General features: G+C 43.5%; 1 protein-coding gene across 1 annotated transcript in view; it reads right to left on the reverse strand.

The window, feature by feature from the left end:
• Nucleotides 1–845: 845 nt before the first annotated feature.
• LOC119658951 (chromatin-remodeling ATPase INO80) overlaps nucleotides 846–21,894 on the reverse strand; it is a 193,031-nt gene continuing 171,982 nt past the window's right edge. The window contains exons 16-17 of the mRNA XM_038066824.1: nucleotides 2,614–2,766; nucleotides 846–1,253 (exon numbers count right to left, since the gene is read on the reverse strand). Coding sequence (XP_037922752.1) covers nucleotides 985–1,253; nucleotides 2,614–2,766 — 422 coding nt within the window. The 3' untranslated portion in view covers nucleotides 846–984. The remainder of the gene's footprint in view (nucleotides 1,254–2,613; nucleotides 2,767–21,894) is intronic.

Below are 21,894 nucleotides of genomic sequence, written 5' to 3' on the forward strand. Positions count from 1 at the left end.
CAGCTTGATGGCAGCGGGTTCCGAGCTGGAAACCACTAGTTCGTATGCCGTCTCGCTGCAATTCGGCTCAACACAGGGGTGCTACGGCTAGCAGCGATTGTATTGCTCTCGACAGCTACTGTCTCGTGGCTGGATGCCAGCAGCTCGTTCTCCAAAGATATGATTGGCATCAACATCTCTTCTTTTATCATCGGTTTTTTGTTTTTATCAAATGGAGTCCATGTTTTGCTCCCACGAGTAGCCCGGGGAGAATGTCCACCCTGGCTAGCCTGGCCACTAGGGTAAGGGTCTTATTTGAAATTGAAGGTGCCGAAGTTATTCAGAGTTCGCATACTAAAGACCAACACCACGCGGCCCTCGGCGTGTGCTGTTCCACCTTGGTTTGGAGTCCTGTTGCACCATCTCCAGTGCAGGGAGGACGATCCCCGGACTGTTGCTTCGGCTCAACTCCCCGCCTCATCAGACCCACTTGCGCTCTTGGTCCTTCTGAAGACGGTTTCCAGCGTCCACCGGATGGACGCCGTGTGATGACTTACTGAATTATTCAACCTTAATCTGAAGCATAATCAGACCAGGTCGCCGTAGAGAAAACAACAAAACCTTTGGTACCTGCAGTTTCCAACCTCTCGATTTCCGACTTGTTTTTATTTTCCATTTTTAGCTTCGTGTTCTTGATGATGAAATGAGAGGAACAGAAGTGGGCCACAGGCTTTCACAGAATTCGTGGTTGCAGTCTTTGGGCTTTCTATGGTCGAATGTCGTAATAAAGCCACACGAATGTCTTCTATTAGTGCTCTTACCTTCTTAGTCCATTGCATATTTATAAATAATAAGAAGACAATATATAGCTTGATCGAAAACAGAACTACTTTATTTACTCACAATTAATTACATGAAGTACTTATTACTCATATTGAAATTTATTATTATTTTGAACATTATGTTAGCCTACAATTAAATTAATCAAATACAATAATAATCATTTTAATCTTGCTCTATGTAAGATCGATCATGGGCAGGGCTTGGAGCTGGGCTCATAACAGGACTACGGTTCAACGGAGTGGCGGCTGGGCTTTGTCCTAATGGGACGACTAATGGTCCGATAGGTTTTCTAGTTCTTGGTGCACCTCGATATCCTTGATTTGTTGGGCCACTTGGCTTTAGTCGCGGTCGGCCTGGTCCTCTCTTGATAACCGGTGGTACCGTCGGTTGGAATGTTCCCTCGCCAGTGTTGGTTAGATTGTCTGTATTACCTGTTAGTGGAAGGAATTTTGTAAGCCTTGGTATTAAGAAAATTTTGGATCTGAATAGGAAATTCACGAAGGAACTTAATTAACGGAGAACATAGCATAATTCAAAACGAAACGTTCATCTGCCTATCCATGGTATGTTATTCTGGACATAAAGGACCCCAGCAAACATACATTTTATCTTGAATTTAAATCATTCATCAACATCTTTTATTATTCACGTAGAATTCAGTCAAACCTCCCATAAAAGCGGAAGAGAGATTAAAAAGAATTACATAAATGGCCGTTCTAAGTAAGAGTGATGAAAGGTTCAAATCCATATTACAAGGCAAATCGGCTTATCAAATATGAAGCACTGATGGGTATCCTTGTGTGAATGGACGCCTCCGCTATTAGAGTGCAGTTAACAGGAGAATAGAAAATTTTGGGAAATGAAAGTTCTCTACGTAACATGACTATGTAATTAGCTAATGGCACCATTGCGACATAATCCAGCTATTTGATACGACGTCACGATGCTGAAACCCAAGGTAGACTATTCAGTTCAATTAGAATGAATTGTTATCATTCGAGAAATCTATAATCGGAAAGATATGCCTTATCTGTATACAGTGCGCAGATAAAAATGTTGAAGTCGATTGTTCCGTTGAACTGGGCCGACTTCATAAACGCTTTCGAACTTCTCAAATTTGGGGCTTACAGTCGTCAAGAATCGTAGAAAAGGGATATGCTTCGAAAGTAGGATTCAGACGCTAATGGAAAAATATCCTTTAAAGCTTGTACCGAGCAAAAATCTCACGCCGGGAACTGAATACACTTACTGTTCCTCCTCCGGCACAAACTGTATCTATCGACGGTAATAAATGGGGCATTTTATATCAAAACGAAAATGAGCAATCTGGCAGATGAGTCACAATCACAGCCACGAGGAGTGATATGTTCTGCATAGTGTTCCTCTTTCTCAATGGGCTGTTAAGCGGCTTAGCTCAGATTTAAGCCAAATCTCGGCTATCACACATGCGAGCAGTCGTGACATTACGCATTATGCGGCGTTAGCACGTGCCCTTATGGGGTGTAATCAATATGGATACTTAATTGAGTACTCTCGAGAACGCATCCAGGATTTATATCAAAAATTCATAATGGCCCTCAGCTACTTATGTAAGCTATGTAAACGTGATCACAGTCAATAGAGAATGGAGAACATGATAAAAACGCACAAAAAGCGTAGCTCTTTCTTGGCTGATAGCTGGAGTAGGTGCTTGTTTAGAAACGCATCAGATAAAAATGTTCCGCAACAAATAAGTGGCGATAGGATCTATTCAAGTGAAAGGGGTTGATTTGAGAGGAAATTGCAACTTACCGGCGGAACTAGCTGTTGATGATGGTGGCGCATCCGATCGACCCAAGCTGCCTGTACCACCTCCTCGCTTAGAGCCACGTGGTCGTCCTCGTTTTGTGCCACGTGGATGACGACGTTTTGATCTGCCAATAATTCCGTATCCAGAAAATGATGCTAGAATAAGATAACAGAAAGAAGATTAATTAATAAGTAAATTCAATTATTGGAATAAAATTAAATCTGTATTAGGTATAAAGAAATAATTGTTGTCTATCAAATAGAGGATGTTCTGAACCGAGCAGATGTAAAGATAAATTTGCTTGTAAGTGACGCCCTTCCTTTTCATTCTATCTAGCATTTTTCGGTACCACGATTATCCTTTTTTTGATATCTTCAAATCCCAATTCAACCCTATATTATCCAATTATCTATTATCACAAAACCTGCTTATCTTTCAATTCCCCGGACTCGAAATTTTCAAACATTATCATTGGTCATCTATTTTCCCATGCCGATGTGCAAACTAATAGATTTTTGCGTAGCGGATAGATTGAGGTAATTTGCAAACTATTTATTTATACATATACATTGGCATGAAACACCTGCTGCGCCTGGAAATATTGGTGATGTGGATGGAATGGTGGTGGTCAAAGGGTAGTATAGGTCCCAGGGCGAAACGTGGATTGGTACCCACGATGGAGCATAAAACCTAGGAAACGCCTGCTGAACCAACACCAATAGCTCTATTACCAAACAATATCTCCACCTCCACGTGATGACCGCTGGGAGCTCTTTCTTAACGAAAAGTTGCAGACGGAGAAGAATGAAGGCGAGTCTCCCGTGCCTAAAAACGGGACAAATTGTACCAACTGGTCCTCCAGGTTGAGGGTTGGGTAGGGCAGACAACCCTACACGGAAAACAACTCGTTACGAAGCCACAATAGGAGCCTCGGAATCGAACGCGGCAACGACAACGGAATAACGATTTGAGCATTTTCTCATGGAACGCGCTCGTTGTACAGAAATGGAACTGCCAAGCCGCTACCCGATACCCTGTCTCAATATAGGAATGATGTAACAACGTTGCAGGAGATGCGTTGGACAGGGACCGGTTTCCTGGAGAAGAGGCACTATACAACTAATATATAAATGAACAGTAATAGAGTCTGCGCTTGGCAGGCAAATTTAGAAATATAAGCCTTATTAACGTTCATGCCCATACAGAGAAGACTGCAGAATCGGAGAACAATACCTTCTACGAGGCAGTAGAACGAACTCTTGAAGATTGTCCCAGGTACGATGTCAAAATCATACTTGGGAATGTTAACAGTCAAGTAGTGACGGAGGCTGTATTCAGGCAATACGTTGGCTCCCATGACTTACATCAAAATATAAATGATAACGGACTGCGGATTATTCAATTAGCAGTGTCACACGTAATGGTTGTTGGAAGTACCTGGTTTGCGCGGAAAGCGGTCCACAAACAAACTTGGGCCTCTCCAGACGGGACCACTTTTAATCAAATTGACCACGTGTTGACCGAACGCCGCCACCTCTCACCCTTGATGAATATTAGAACATATAGGGGGGCCAATAGACTCGGATCGCTATCTCGTTGGCATGGTGCTCCGAGCTCGAATAGCAAACACCGCCCAGAATCCCCTCTGACAATCAGGGGATAGTTAACACTGAAGCCATCCAAAACATAGCTCTCCGTAACATCTATAGAGGGGAAACGGATGCCGTAATAACCACAGTTAACAGACAACCTGGAAATGAAGCACCAACAAATGATATTCACAATCAACTGAAGAACGTAATCATAAATACGGCAAAAAACATAGTTGGTCCCAGCCACAAAAGGAGTCGGAACGGCTGGTTCGACGATGAATGTAAGCTAGCAACGGAATGGAAAAATGCTGCATACAGAGTAATGTTGCATTCTCAAAGAACGCGGGCATGCGCGGAGACTCATCATGAATTCCGGCGAGCGGAGAAGCGACTTCACAGACGGAAAAAGGAAGCCTGGGAGAACCAACAGGTCTGTGAACTCGAAAAGTACAGGGAGCAACCGCACCAGGCGCGCAAGTTTTCCCAACAAGTCAGTAGGATATAGCCTTACACACCTCGATGTTGATCCTGCCGAGACAAAGAGGGAAATCTGATTTCCGACAGAATGGAGTTATTAGAGCGATGGGTTGAGCACTTTGATGACCTATTGAACAAACAGAACATTGGCGAGTTGGAGGTCCCGCCAACTGAAGACGACGCACAAATACTGCCACCACCAAGTTTGGAAGAAACATTCTGTGCAATTCAGCGGCTTAAAAATCATAAGTCGCCAGGAGCCGATGGAGTTACAGCCGAATTGGTTAAATATGGAGGCCACCAATTACACCAAGTGGTTCATTCATCATCATGTGCTCAAGATGTGGGACACCGAATCAATGCCTGACGGCTGGCAAAGAGGCATTATCATTCTCATACATAAGAAGGGAGATATTACACAGTACAGCAATTATAGAGGTATCACGTTGCTGAGTACCATCTATAAGATATTCTCCGCTATCTTGCTAGGCCGGATAGCCCCCCTAGAACACCATTGGCTCTAGGCAAATCAGCGACAGATCAGATTTTCTATCTGCGGCAAGCGATGGAAAAACTGTTGTTGTTCATCGACAGGATCACTCTCGAGACCATTCAACATCCTCCTCTTTAAGCTGGTCCTGGAAAAAGTGATCCGTGATAAGTCCACCCAACTACTGGCTTAGGCTGACGATATCGACATCATGAAAGAACGACTCGTGACGTACAAACTGTCTTCATTCAGATCGAGCAGACGGCGCGATATCTTGGGTCAACCAACCAACCAACACCATGAAACCGCATTGTTGAAACGGGAAGAATAAAGATGGGAGACAACAACTTTGAGACCGTTGAAAATTTCTTCTATCTAGGGTCGGAAATTACAACCGATAACAGCTACGATGAGGAAATCCGGGCACGATTGTTAACTGTCAACAGAGCCTATTTCAGCTTACAAAAACTGTTTCGCTCGAAACGTCCCACCATAGGGTCAAAGCTCTTACTGTACAAGACTATGATCTTGCCAGTCCTTGGGTTCTTAGCAAGAGAAATTGCAAACTCTTGGCCGCGTTCGAGAGAAAAATCCTCCGAAGAATGTTTGGCCCCCTACATGAGGATGGACGATTCCGTAGCCTAACTAACGACGAAATCTACGAGCGATACCATGACCGTCAGGTTGTGAATAAAATTCGGCTCAATAGGTTGCGGTAAGCGGGTCACTTAATCCGTATGGATGAGGATAATCCAGCCCGAAAAGTGTATTGGGGCAATATCTATGGTAGAAAAAGAAGACGAGGCAGACCCTGCCTGAAATGGAACGACGGGGTAGGACAGGGCGCAAGATAGCTTTTAGGGTCATCGAATTGGTGGACCTCGGCGCAGGTCTAGACCGGCGTCACGGCGGATATTGTAGTTTCTGATGTACCACGGTGCAGAAGTAATTGTTCTCAATATTTTAGACTGCATTCTTTGAAGGCTTTCGATGTTGGACGTGCGAGCAGATCTACACATCTTTGGGGATCGGTAGCCCAGATTGGCTTTATCGTTGCTTTATATATCAGCACTTTGAATTCCAAGGGCAGCTTGGAAAATTTGTTGAGTAGCCAGTGCAGGTTTTTGAATCTTAGGTTGACCTGAGTTTTTTTGGCCCAAATATGTTTTTCCTAAGTAAGCCTTCTGTCTAGGTATATTCCTAGGTATTTTAACTTCTGATTGACGAATGGATTCGCCATTAAACTTAACTGGAGGACACGTTCGGTTCTTCAATATGAAAGTGACATGACTTATCGCGGAGGCTAGTCGATGAACTTGTTCAACAGTTCCATGTTTTTTTCAAAATCCGAACTGGTGAGAAGGAATAACCCTTTATTAGTCCAAGTGTTGTTGTAGCTTGGATAGTAGAAATTCGCGAATAGCTTCGATAGTGAAGGAAAAAAGCTTATCGGTCTATAGGAGGTGACGAGCGTAGGATCTTTACCTTCCTTCGGGATCATCGTTATTTGTGACAATTTCCAGCATTTCGGAAAGTAGTTAAGGCGTTCACTTGCCAAGATTGGTCTGAACATCGAAGTCGATGGTAAACGACCAAAAGGCAGGCCGAAGCAACGGTGACTTGATACGCTGGATGGGGATTTAAAAGCCTCGAGTTTGCACCCAGATCAGCCACGAGCCAAATGGCGAAACCGATCACGACGAGCCGACCCCACTTGTGAACGAGACAAAGGCTGAAAAAAAAGTTAAAAAGTTAAGGCGTAAGACACTATTAAATATGTGTGTCAGTCGAGTGAATGCAGATCTCGGCAATTCATGGATCATTTTGCCCATATTAAGGTTGAAACCAGGAGCCTTTTTCATCTCCAGGATCTCTGTTGACTGCGGTTATTGCGGCATCCATTTCCCCCTTATAGGTGTTGCGGAGCGTTGTGTTGTGGATGGCTTCAGTGTTAACTCTCATATGATTGTCAGAGGGGATTTTGGGTGGTGTTGTTATTCTAGCTCGGAGCACCATGCCAACGAGATTGTGGTCCGAGCCTATATTGGCCCCCTATATGTTCTGACATTCATCAAGGCTGAGAGGTGGCGGCGGTCGATCAACACGTGGTCAATTTGGTTGAAAGTGGTCCCACCTGGAGAGGCCCACGTTTATATGTGGGCCGCTTTCCGCGCAAACCAGGTACTTTCAACAACCATTTCGTGTGACACTGCTATCCCTTTGTAAGCTGAATTCGGGCTCCATCCATACTTGACTGAGGAAGGCTTCGAGGGTTCATTCTACTGCCTCGTAGAAGGTACCTTTCTCTGACTCTGCAGTCTCCTCTGTAGGGGCGTGAACGTTAATGAGGCTTGTATTTCTAAATTTGCCTCGCAAGCGCGGAGTGCATAGCCGTTCGCTTATGTTTTGAAAGCCGATAACAGCAGGTTCAACGTTTCAATTGGATTCTACAAAAGAGAAACAATGCCAAGATTTGTTGCTTCATATAGAGTTCAATTGATTTAAAGGAAATTAGAAAGCCCTTTGCTGTGAGAAAGTTATCCCTATCGACTTAATATATTTTTTGGATGGCCGTAATGTCTCCCTGAGAGGTAAAAATGCAACGAAGGCGGCTAAAAAAATTTGTGAAGTTTATGGGTCCGATACTGTGACGATTCGCACAGCACAGCGTTGGTTCCATCGATTTTGTTCTGGTGTAGTGGATGTCGAAGATACATCCCGTACTGGTAGGCCGGTAGGAAACCGATAAAATCGTCGAAATCATCCAAGTAGACCGGCATGTAAACATTCGTTCGATTGGCCAGGAACTGGGTAAGGACCATGAAACCGTTTGGAACCATTTGCAGAAGATTGGATTCCAAAAAAAGCTGGATGTTTCGGTGCCACACGATTTGACGGAAAAAACCTTTTGGACCGAATCAACGCCTGCGATGCACTGCTGAAACGGAACAAATTCGACCCATTTTTGAAGCGGATGGTGACTGGTGATGAAAAGTGAATCAGGTACGCAAATCTCAAGCGAAAAAGATCGTGGTCGAAGCGCGGCGAGCCGACCCAAACCATCGCCAATCCCGGATTGAAGGCCAGGAAGGTTTTGCTGTGTGTTTGGTGGGATTGGAAGGGGGTCATCCATACGTGGTGCTCAACTATGACCAGACCCTGAATTCGGTTCTCTACTGTGAGCATCTCGACCGCTTGAAGCAGGTGATTGAGCAGAAGCGGCCAAGAATGGTCAATAGAAATGGTGTTCTGTTCCACCAGGACAACGCTCGGCCTCACACATCTTTAATGACCCGCCAGAAGCTACGGGAGCTCGGATGGGATGTCCTATCGCACCAACCGTATAGTCCGGACCTGGCACCATTTCTTCCGGTCCATGCAAAACGCTCTTGGTGCTACTAAGTTCGCCTCAAAAGAGGCTTGCGAAAACTGGCTGTCTGATTTTTTTGCGAATAAGAAGGGGGGTTTTATAAGAGGGGGATGATGGAGGTGCCTTCTAAATGGCAACAAGTTTGCGAACAAAACGGCGTATATTTGACTTAAATCGGATAATTCTAAGTATGTTAAATAAAGCGTTAAAATTCGATGACAAATACATTACTTTTTCCCAACCCAATATATGCTTCAATTTTTCTCTGAGGAAGCAGCTCCATTCTACCCTTGAAAGCAAACTGTATCTTACTTTAGCTCACAAGGCTAGAACCAAAATGTTTAGCTGTTTATCGTTAAATAAGCAGAAACTTTGTGCTATCTCCTGTTCCCATATGAGGCTTGCAAGATCCATTATCTCAATCTTAACTTTGGGTTTCATTAATCATCATCAACGGAAAATGTATGCGCAGCATGGTCATCAAAACAATCATGATTCATTGACAGTTTTCAGGCCATAAATTTTCCGGCTTTCAGTTAGGAAATTAATTTCCAAATGAATGCGAAAAACAGAAACAAGAAAGAATCTTTCCAGGTGACCTCATCCTCTTAGTTTTAACAGAAAACTATAGAAAATGTGGTCTATTCCGTGCATCTGAAAAAACCATTAGACGTGACGAATTCCTCTTGAATGCAGTCATTTAAAAATATTCTGCAGTCTGCCGGCACACGGTTCCTGTCTGTTTTTTACGAGTTATTTTTAATGTGGAAAAAGAGTGGCACGTGCATAGTTTTCCACATTTTTCTGTCCTCAGATAAAAAAAGATCATGAATCATTTTTCCTTTAAAAAATTAAGAACTTGAGAATGAAACTCGAGGAAAACTATTTCAGAAACTGCTAAATTATCTTGGCCTGCACCAACCAATATCCTGTTGAGATGACTGGCAGCTGAAGTCGAATATGAGTCCTAGATGTAACGGACGAATTTTTTCACGAACACATTTTTTCAATGAAATGATGCAGATTTTAACGGACGGACGTTGAGAGACAGATGAATAATTAAGTACGCGCTGTTAATGCTCCTAATTCAGTTACATTTCGGATGTCGTGAAATATGCGGAAAATATGTTGCCATCGGGGAAAGTAATTAAGGATGGAATTTTCCGTGAGGAAATCATATCCTATTTCCATTTGAAGTGTGAGTTGCCAGAAATAATAAATTCCAAAGATTTTAACGGACGATTTTGATTTTATACCTAGACATGATTGGTATTAAAATATTTAAACCAACTTCCTCGACAGGACGCTGGAAAGTCTCGTCCACCAATTAGATGACGGATGGAATGATATGTCATGGACAGAGTTCATAGTAAAGTAACAGATATAAGATTTAATCCTGAAGTTCAAGAATATTAAAACACGAATAATTTAATTATTTATTTAATTAACGGACAACAAACAGATAGGATTCCAATTAATTATTGTCCTCAGGAGGAGGCGGAGAAAGCAAAAAACTTATCCTACGTTTAAAATTACTCAAAGTAGGGAAGTTATGATAAAAGGACCAAGCTGTTTTGCATTATAATTTCGGCAAAGCCTGGGAATCGGGGAATGAAAATAGACTTCGAGCTCCGCGAAGGGCACGTTGAAAATATCTGCGTTAGGTGTGTCATAAGACGCAGGACGGCAGGTGATCTCGTCAGCGGCGGAGCAATCCATCAGGCCCGAGGAAAGTTTAAAGAATGTGCATAGATCCAGATAGGATCTACGCTGTTGTAGGAAGAGAAGGTTTAGAAAGCGGAGGCGGGAGGGATAATCCACACGAGGGAAGCTTTTCTTAAAGAAGAGAGAACGGGTGAATTTACGTTGCACATTTTCAAGGGCAAGACAATCACAGTTACGAGTGGGTGACCAGATCACGGAGCAATACTCGAGGGTATTCCTCACAAGGGAATTGAAGAGAGCTAAGGAGGGTTGGATGGAGTCAAAATCAGAGGAGAAGCGAAGAATAAAGCCTGACAATTTTGCTGCTCGATTGATGACATCGAGGCAATGGGTGTCAAAGCGGAGCTTATTGTCGAAAGTGACTCCGAGGTCTTGAGTGGAATTTAAGCAGGATAAGGAATGTCCGTCAAGTGAGTAGGAGAAAGAAGTGGGTGAGGATTTTAGCGAGTAGCACATAGAGTGACATTTTCTGACGTTTAGCCCTAAACCATTAGTCGAGCACCAACGAACCAGAGTGTCTAGGTTAGATTGGAGGGAAACACAGTCTATAGGCGACGATATAGCGGAAAACAGCTTAAGGTCGTCTGCATAGAGCAAACAGGGACAAGTAAGGAGGGGAGGAAGGTCGTTAATAAAAAATAAAAATAGCAAAGGACCCAGAATAGACGCCAGAAGAGGGGGAGAAGGAGCGGGAAGTACAGCCGTAAAAAGAGACGCGGCAGGATCGGTTGGAAAGGTAAGAGGCAAGCCATAAAACAACCTTTAGGGACGAGAGTTAGGAAGTATCTTGTGATTTACAGTGTCGAAGGCTTTCGCGAAGTCAGTGTAAATGGTATGCACTTCTTGCCGTTAATTTAGACATTTGGTGACAAAGTTCGTAAAGTCAAGCAGGTTGGAGGCAGTGGACCTACGTTTAACGAAGCCATGCTGTTCTTTCACTATGTGATGGCCAAAGTGGGCGGACAACCAGTCGCTGACATATCTTTCCAGGATTTTGGAACAGGAGGAGAGGAGGGAAATGGGACGGTAATTCTCGGGAAGCGAACCACTTTTGTGAATGGGGATCATGAGAGCCTCTTTCCACAAGCTTGGAAAAATGATTCTCTTCAAGGCTTTTGTTGAAAATAAGAGATAGGGGAAGGGAGAGGACTTACCAGTTTTAAGCAAAAAGATGTTTGGAAGACCATCGTGGCCAGGTCCGACCTTGGTATCAAGTTCGCCAATGAGGTATTCGACAAGGATAGGGGTAAGTAGGGGAATGGTAGGCGATGCGGGGCAGGCTACATGTACTATCGGGAGGGATTCGGAGGAAGGGGGAGGAACATAGACTGATGAAAAGTAGCAGCAGAGTAAATCACAAGATCGTTTGGGGGAGTTAGCTGAGAAGCCAGAGAATTTAATGAACGGAGGGGATAACTGGGCAGGGCAGCGGGAGTTGCGAATGTGGGACCAGAAAGGTTTCAGATTTCCGCGCTTTAATGAGTTTTCCACGCTGGACAAATATTCGTGTCTGGACTTACGTATTAAAGATTTGACCGAGGAACGAAGGGATTTGAAAAAAACTAAGTCAGCAACGTTTCTAGAAGACAGGAACTTCTTTCTTGCAGTCTGTTTTTAACGTAGTTTTTTGTGAATTTCAGTGGTGAACCAGACGGGGTAAGAGCGTAAGCACTTAGGAGAGGATGGAACGTAACAAGGAAGAAGATCAGATAAAATGGTATAGAAAGTGTTGAGTGCTTGGTCACATGTAAATGGAGAGAGCAGGGAGACCCAGTTGATTGACGCCAGGGCTGACTTCAGACCTTAGAAGTTCGCCTTACGAAAGTTGAACTTGGTAGGCTTGCGAGCGACAGGAGAGTGGAGTCGGGATATCTGAACATCGAACTCGAGAGCAGGATGATGGGCGTCAGGGGCAACGTAAGACGGAGCATGAAGGGATTGGGAAAGATAACGTACAGGAAGGTTAGAGAGGACAAGGTCAAGAGTGCGATCTAAGTGATTTCTAGAAAGGTTAAATTGGAGGGCCCCACAGGTGTACATGACAGTGGATAGAGGAAGCGAAGGGTGGGTCGAGTTATTAGGGAGGGAGGGAAGGCCAGGAGTAACGGGCCAGGAGAGCATAGGAAGAATAAAGTCACCACAGAGGATGAAAAGAAGTAAGGGAAACAAAACGGTTAGGGCCTCTGATAATCTGTCGAAGAAATCCTCGTACAGAGAAGGCGGGCTAGGCAGGGAAAATATACACACGATATGATAAAGGGACATACGTTTGGCGGAAGGACACGTATGGTAACAGAATCGTAGGAGAAGGAGGAGGAGGAAAAGATGATTTCGGCACGGAGAGGGGACTTAACAGCTATTAGGGCACCTCCGCCAGTTGTCTTGCCAAGCGCAACGCAGTCTCTGTCACAACGAAAGACAGAGTAACCTTCGAGCAGCTCAGAATCTAAAATCCTGTGATCCCGCCAGGTTTCAGAAATGCAGATGATGATGATGATGTTGGAATGCTAAGGCAGACAGTTTGAAATCCGACAGCTTGGTCCTTAGACCCCTTACATTTTGATAAAATAGCGTATAGTTATTGGAATCATTCAAGTTCGGCGAGGCAGGCGGGCGGGCCGGAAATTTTCGCGAATCTTAGACCTCTGATAAGGCTTAACGAAGACCCCCTGTGGCCAAAAGCAGGATTGGACGATAGCATCGAAGTCATGGAGATATGTCACTTTGAAGGAAGCTATCACTCGATCAGGAGAGCCATCCTTCGTCAGCTTCACACAGGAAAGAGGTGACAAAGTTGAGTTGCTTTTGCTTCTGATATAGGCCAGAATTTCGTCGGGCGTAGTGGAGTACGCTAGCCTTGACACGAACAGCTGTTTCGATGGCGAGGCGACGTTCAATTGGGGGCCGCTCGGACGACATGAGGTCGGAAGGACCTGCGGTTCAGCGGTGGCGGGCGTCGATGATACACAGGAGGAAGCGTGCGGTGGTGCTAATGTAGCGACTGTAGTATAAACGTCAGAACTTCGAAGCGCATCCGATGTTGCGTAGGGAACTTGTCCCTCGGATGGAGGATTTTTCAGTAGGCTAGCGGACGTCATCGGATTGATACCATCTTTTATGGACACACTGGAATAGAGCGAGGCAGATGGAGGCAGAGAATTAGAATAGTCGACCGGGGCGACTTAGGTATGGCGCCAGTTTTGTTGGCTGCAGTCGCCGGCGAGGTATAAGCAGAGCCAGTCAGCGGCATCTCAGGAACTGAGACTACGCTGGTGCTCGATAAAGCAGCAGCTTGCGGGGGCAGAATTGTCGGTGATTTTGAAACTGCAAGTTGAATCGACGCCAAAGTCGCCGTGTGTTGATGCAGCAGCTGAATTGCATCCGATAGCGTGGTACCGCAGCAGACGTTACAACGATAGGTAACGTTAGGGGAAAATTTAGCCCGAATGTCTATAAACGCAGAGGGAATACCCAAGCACTTGGCGTGGAAGGTCGCACCACAGTACCCATAAATAATGGTAGTAGTTCAATACATTCGAAGGTCATAAATTCTTTGAATAGTACTTGTCTATTGAAACAAAAGGATTGGAATCTAGATTCAGTGAAATTATAGCCGTTTACCTGAACACATTCCGAAGGTAACGTAGATTCATGTTGTTCATTAGTCAGCCTATGAAATTCATCTATGAATACGGATATGTACTATATGAGTTTCATCCTTGCAGATGATCATCAAATGACCTAATTAATTGACTTTGGAATTTGAAACAATATGGTCAGATATTTAACCTCCCACATACGTGTCTCTACTTCATATATGGAAGAACGCCTTACAGAGCAAACACCAACATTCTACCCTTCCAATCAGTCCCAAAACAACTAACCCGAAAAGCCATAGAAACAAGTCAAATAGCAATTATCAAAGGCGAAAATGAGCGTTAAATTTCATTGGGCAGTAACGTTAATAAATCAACTTGGACAGCGGCTCTTTCGCCTTATCCTGCGAAAGGATCTTCGTCGCGCCAAACGCGATTAGAGCCAAGGCGTATTGTGTGGATTTGATGAATATTTCAATTTTGTATTTTATGACTATGATATGCAGGTTATCCTTGTTTTTCGCCTAATGAATTAAGGATTAGGGGTTTGAGTTCATATTTGGTTCCAGACGTGTTCAAAGTCAATTTAGGCAACATATTTATGGCGCGCCTTAGTTTCTTCTCTCCGTATTGTGCTATTGTATTGCTTGGAGTGTCAGAGGTGTTGAATTCCACAGACATTTGATAGATGTTCAGTTTTCTCCACGACGAAGAGAAGGGTAAGATCAAATTATTATAAAAGACACAACATCTGGGTTAAATGAAGGGAGGTGGATATGTATTTATTTAGAAACATTTGGCTGGAAATAATGAGTCGTTCTAAAAAATAGGGAAAATATGTAACATAATTCTTAGAAAAATGAACATATTTTGAAAGGATTATGATTAGTGGACTTGAAGAAATTGGGTTAGAACGCTTAGAAATAAATTATCCCTCATTTTGGCCTGACCTCATTAACTACTTTTGATGGTATTTTAGTCGCAGCATTTCGAATTAAGTTTTTTGTATGCCGCCATACCAACTTTTCAACTTTGAAAAAAAGATAGGCAAGACGCAGGGGATGTTATCGAGTCGAAGGCGCTGAAAAGCACGATTGAAGTCACCACAGCAGGGTCTGTCCAAGCAAAGCTTATCGTTGTAAATTACTTGACTGAAACTCCGATATGATAAAGGGTGGAGGTGGAGTATAGTACATCGAATGACGCTTATTAATGTCAAATGGCAACTTATTTATAAAAGATCAGCAAACTAGGGAGTCTAAATTCGATTAAAGGCACACGCAGTCAACGGAAGAGCTTAAATTCATTGACACAAAGCAAACAAGAAAAGTTAAGAGAGGCGGTTTTGGCAAAAAGCATCCTGTGATTAACAGAGTCAATGTCCTTAGAAACATCGGTACAAAAATTCACGTGTCCTTTCCGATGCCTGGGTCCGCACCGGATCCTGGAAAATGAACAAACGGCGCGAGAGCCGATCAATGTTCCTCCTGCCTAAGATGTATGGTGAGGCGCGGCATTAGAGGTTTTCTCAATGCCTTGGTATCCTCAGGTCATTCTATTGGAGAAGAGCTTTGCGGGATCAAATGAAAAAAAAATTATCTGAAATTCATATTCTTAATATATTCAGACAAAGAAAAATAAAAAGATAAAAAGAAAATAAAAAATAATGGAAATGAAAGTAACAATAAATTATAATCAAAATAATAGAAATAAGAACTCCGCCGTAGCCGGTCCCAAGCCCGAGGAGGGATGGATAGCTTAAGTCTGTATGGCTGTACGCCACCGCAGCGTCTCAGGAGGTAGGTGAGGAAAGTGCAGGAACTTTGCAGTCTTGCAGATTACTCACTAAGGAAGCTATCCTATCTCGTGGCAGCTAGGGATAAAATGCACCACCAAAAATAAGAAGAAGAAATTTGAAGTCCGGTACGGATAACCGGCGGAAGTCGTCTGACTTGGTGATTGGGTCGGGCTCTCGTAATGGACAGCACGGCGTCGAAATCGCTAGTTGTGGGGTGGTTGGACGTCTAGGCGCCACGACGACCAGAAGCATAGCTTCGCCTGCTGCAGCTGTTTCGCTACAATCTGTCGCGACCACTTCAGCAGGTTCGCGTAGGCATCGGATGAAATGAACTGAAGAAATGAACCTCTTCATCATCCGCTCCTACTACGATATAACGGCTGGGGCGAGTACAATATCTTACCGTCCCTTGTTGCACTAGAGATTCGTCGAGCGTTTTCTGCAATTCGCGCACGTGACTGTGCAGCGAGTCGCAGACCAGTACCGCTTTAATATACGCAGCGACACAATCCCGGCCACCATCAGGGAGCGTGTTCGATTTGAGGTCATCGGGGAAACTGGTGACCGAGAGTCGATGGGGGCAGAGGCAGCGGCATTAACAACACCACGCCGCACTGCAGGAAATAGTTTCAGTATTCGCCGAAGTACTATTCTCCATCATCCGTTCGGTGACCGAAAGGATACACCATGGAAAATTCATTTGGAATATCGGCGGGACTCACTAAGGCAGCACATTGCTATATTGATTCAGATCAGCACTGGCACTGGCACGGAATGTGGTGCTTCGAGTATAACGGTTTTCTGTTCATCTTATGTGAGGATTCCTTTCGATCGATGCCGCTAGAGCATGCCTTTGGGAAGTGTCCAAATATTAGGCATTTAAAGCACCTCTTTAAAGAGATCTGTTCCCCTAATCGGCAGACAACCCATCCAATCCCAACCTTCCCCACGGTCTACAAATTCTGCGCTGCCTCCAATGACAGTCGCATTGTTGCCGTTTGAGTACGACCATTAGCTTTTCTTAGGCTCACGATAGATTCTTCCCCCAATTCCCACAACTTGAATTGTTGTTTTAAGGCAGTGCAGATCCCTTTTCTGGATGTTACCTCGTCGAGATCCTCGCACACTTCGTTTTGAGAACGTGTAGCGACATTCTCGCCAAGTGAATTTATAACTTGGTTACGAAAGCCTCTGTCTGTCACAAGCACTTTCCTCAGAAACGGCTTACGGATTGACACGAAATTCGGTGAGAAAGTAGGAACTGTGAACGCCCACGTATACAGTAAGGTATGTTGATTTTAACGGGGGGTCCTCATACATCGAAAAAAAGGATACGAAAGGTTTTTTCACCAAATATAAACATGCTGGATATCAAATGAAAGGTCTAAATTAGTACTTTTCGAAACCGGTCTTAATTTTGATATTTTTTGGAAAGGCAGGAAGTGCGTCGAAAGTGATGATTTCTTTAACCGACTCATTTTCAGAAACTACCAAGCCGAAAAATCTGAAAAAAAAATCATGACACTGCCTCTATCGGTCAAACTATCGGTAGAATGAAGAGATCTCGGAGTTGCGGGCTGAATATTTTCGAAGAAGAAGGATCTGCTAACGATCCAGAGGCAGACCAGACTTCGAAGAGAAACAACAACTATATGCGAACCTTCGAGGTAGGCTTAAACAGACTATATGGACGAGGAAGTGAGAATGTTTCAAGGAACTTCAAGCGAAAGCAGGCAAAAAGCACTGGAGAACAGCATACAGGGTAATTATGAACAAGATGAGAGGGCGAACACCACAGCCCGCCTGTCCGCATCTTCTGCTCGATATAGAGATGGCGCTCTTTCCCCGGATAAAGGGAAGTGTAAAAAACATAAACAAGCATGGGAAGTCTCCCCCATACCTGCCGAACTGAAGAGGAACTTGCAGAGATTGGAGAATTTGTGATAGTAAAGATTCCGGTTTGGATGCCGCTCCCAACAGTGCCCTTGAGCTTGCTGTTAAAACAATACTCGACTGGTTTATCACCGTATTTGAAGCTTGCATGGTAGACGTTTTCCCCGCTCGACTGAAGGGACAAAAAATATTTATTATTATTATTCGAGTTGTCACAATCTCGGCAAATGCCGGATTTTATCTAATACTAGCACTAAGTGCCAAGCATTTAGGCTCGGACCTACCTACTTGCGCTGGTGCACTACCCTACTACTGGGCGCTGGTGGTAGTGGCCGGTGGTAGGTTAATGGGAGAATCCGTTGACAACTCCCCGCAACATCGAGCACGTATGCAGAATGGTGTACTTCTGCATGATTTGAACCAGACTGTGCGAAAGTCCCAGGACATCAAGGGAAGCCGTCAGGGATTTAGGTATTATTATTATTATAATATAATATAAGGATGGCCATTGGCCCCATAAAAGTGTGGCTGGAGATGGTTCAGCTTGACCTTGCGGAACAAAAGGCAGAGGTGGTCTTGATTACCAACCGTAGGAAAAGGAATACGATTAGCATTTGTGTTGGTGGTTTTCAACGCCGGTTAACAAATACCTGGGGGTGGTGATTGATGCTAAAATCAATTTCAAGGGACACCTGGACTATGCCTGTGAGAAAGCGGCAAATACCAGCCTATCGTTAGTGCGGATGGTGCCTACCTTGAGGCTCAAGGTACAGTCGTAGATTACTTGTGGCCGGAGTGGTTCGCTCAACACTATTTTACGCGGCAGCAGTTTGGGGGAAAGCACAAGCGTATCAGAGCAATCGGAGGAGAGAATGTCAGGCGAGGCAGCATGTGTTATTGCGGGAATGATCCCGATGAATATTCTGGCAAGTGAAGCACGCTGTCTCTACGAGAAAAAGAGAATAAATCCACCTGAAAGGGATACAAAATACCAAAAGGCGGGAGTAGCTGGAAAAGTAACAGCAATTGTAGGATGGCTCGCAGTGGGGTCGCTGGACCCACACTTTAATTCCCCTTATTGAGTAGTAGATTTAGCGACGACCCGGTGAAGTAGTTGACCCAATTCCAGCCAGAGCATGGAGGTAACAGGAAGAATTTGCACTAATTCCAGTGGAATGATTCTCTATTTTGCCCTGAATGTGGTTGCACATCTGAGAACTCGGAGCATGCCTTTCTCCTGTCCAAGATTTTGCTCTCTCAGTCCGTAGAACACCGGGGAAATGTTGAAGTCAGAGCGAAACTGATGTACGGTAAACTCCGAAATCAAAAAGGTTTAGGCTGAACTTGGAAAAGCGGAGTCCGCAAGGAGGGCGCGAAAAACGGAAGGTTTTGTCGTTTAAAGTAGAAGCCTTCCCGCGGTTTCGCGGTTTAGTTCTCACGATTCATTCAGAGTGCGTTTTCTTTTCACTGTGAACCATTCACAACAGCGAGACCCATCCCCAGAACGGATATCATTAAACTTATAACTAACTTCGAAAAATCACCTACTATTCTATAATCAATCTAAAATAAGCAAATTATAATCAATTCGAAGAGTCGTTGAAAGAAACGAGGGAAGAAAGATTCCTATATTCTAAGCTCCACTAGCAAAAAGGTCTGTACATTGGCACGTCAACGTATGTTTGCCGGCCGGCATTTTTGAACCTTTTGGGGACCACAACCCTTCTAAAGACAATAGCATTCCTTGGTGTAAGAACATTGCAATTAATTTGGCAAAACGACGGTTTATTAGGTATTGTGTTAATAAAAGTATGGATTGATCTCCCAAATACAAATAAATGTGATGCAATTCAGAAGAATTGCAAAGATAACCGAATGCTCGTACATATTAAATCTTAAATAATTTATCCACTCATATAACATAGCAAACAAAAATTATTCATCCGACAAATACTCCTTAAGCCGTTTATTGTCAAATGTCAGCAGTCATAACAGAACACAAGGAGATGTGACATTTAATCCGATTTCGGACACAAATCCTCTTAACATGATCCCCATGATACAGTTTCCCTCATCACATTTAATGCCTCACAACTGAAAGAAAGATGTCTCACTTCTGGGGGATGAAACAATAAAATACGTCATTGTCGACCATGTTCCAACTGAAACGTGCGTAGTAGCACCATTAGCGATAGGATAAAAGCATATCCAAAGCGGATTTTTAGCGGATGGTGCCAATATGCAGGAGATAAATGAACAAGGTCTAGACCGAGAGTAAACCATTGCATTTTTTCGAATAGTCTATCATGTGATAAATTATTTCGGCCGATGTGAAAGAGGAGCCAGTCCTTAATCGGATTACTGGTTCTTTTTTGGAGAAAAAGTCGAAATGGAATAATACTTATTAATGATGGGATCTTTTACGTTTTGGGAATGATATCTTTGATGATATTTAATTTATTATGTCCATCAAGCTAGGGCAGCTGTCTTTATCAGGTGCTGATACTTCACACCCGCTTTTAATATGTCCTTGAATTAAATTAAGTAATTTCTTTTAGCCAATCAATCATGAATGAATTAAGATATTGGGATGAGTTGTGCAACATATTTTATTTCGGTTTCTTTCAAGCATGTTTGCATAGTTATAAATGAAAATAAGTATGACATCCGCAATAGGCAACAAGGGGATCCATTTGCCGTTCCTTCCTCTTAGTAGGCATCTGTCTCCGAGCAAAACCACACTTTTGAGCAAACCACAGTCGGGATACCAGCAGCCTTTCAACCCAATTGGCAACAAAGCTGCTGGAACCTATGGAGGGAAATCTAGCATTAACACGCGACGGAATATCTGGTGGGAAGCAGCAGTCCAATTCAAGTCCACTTGGACAATAAGTCCATTTTCGTGCAGGAAGTAATCAATATTACGGTGGCATCTACTAGCGGCTTTCGTCAAGGAATAGCAAGCACAGACTTTATGATGGTCACGAGCCACTTTGAGGTCCCCCATGTCAAAATTAGTGAAACAAACTTCATAACGTAAAAACATCCACTGAGTACCGGAGTTAGAATCCTTTTCAGAGGTGCCTAATCTATTACTAGAATTGGGTCAGTAAGCCACAGAAGAAAGAACCCGTACAGATTTGGGAAAACAAAAGAGCAGCGGCAAGGATGCACCTCTGCCGTGTTCTGAAAACGAGATCAATTGATGACTGGAACTGGAATGAAGAGTCCCGGGAAGGTATGAGAACGAGGACAAAATTTGCGCTCAGGTTCCTTTCTTTAGCAAGAGCCAGAAAGACGAGTAAGGAGATATCCTGATTCAGAACATTCTAAAGCAAATTCCGAACTTTCCAAGCAATTTCAGATTTTTCCAAGTCAATTTCAGAATTTTCCATTTCAAATTCGGAATTTTCCATTCCAAAAACAGAATTTTCCATTTCAAACTCAGAAATTTTCCAAGGTTTTATACCAATAGTTTAGCACTGAATAAGGATGCACTTATGCAATGAGAGAAGTCTCAGCTGTCCATCAGAACCCACTTAGACAAATCAGCTTAACATCATTGTAGTTGAAATGTTTGGAGAGGCTGTTTGAGCGTCACATTCGCGAGAAGGCGCTAAGGACCAATCCTATAAATGAAAACTAGCATGCCTACTCGCGCCGGAAGTTCTGTGAGTCTATTTTCCATTCCTTTGTTAGTTGTTGATCGACATCTCGAAATGGTCTGTAGGAATATATAAAATTTGATTGACTATTGGTCCCTTAGGCAAGGAGCTTCCGGTAAATTGAAATAAAACCAACATTTTATTATATGCAAAAAGAAGGATCTTAATGGTCTTTGTTTCCAAAGAAAAGCGGAATAGCCTTTTAACTCTCTGAAAAAAATTAAATATCGGGGAGCATTTGTAAGAAGCTGCTTTTGATTAAATATGTACAGGCAAAGATCAAACTAGCTCCTACAGCTCACGGTAATGTGAATATACATTGTTTTCATTCCACAGATGTTCGCCTATGCATCCGTAGTGTGGTGCGTTAAGGTGAAACAAAGGAATATGCACTATAACCTAGCTTCACTGCATAGAACTGTATGATCGTAGAACCTATGCCAGAGATACGATGTCCGTACAGCTCTAGATACATTATTCAATCTGAAGCACTTGGTAGTATACAGTTAGAACACTGCAACGTGAACTCCTCATAGGCTAATTAGTTTAGGTTTATGGGGAAGCAGCGGACGTGAAGAGCATAGAATCTTCGATTTTGATTCCCAGATCTCCATGCACCTGTTTAGTCGGAGATATCAAGTAAGCCTCAAATGCAGAGAGGACTGGTGACAACAAGT

Source organism: Hermetia illucens, chromosome 6 (genome assembly GCF_905115235.1).
Source record: "Hermetia illucens chromosome 6, iHerIll2.2.curated.20191125, whole genome shotgun sequence".
Lineage (NCBI taxonomy): Eukaryota > Metazoa > Arthropoda > Insecta > Diptera > Stratiomyidae > Hermetia > Hermetia illucens.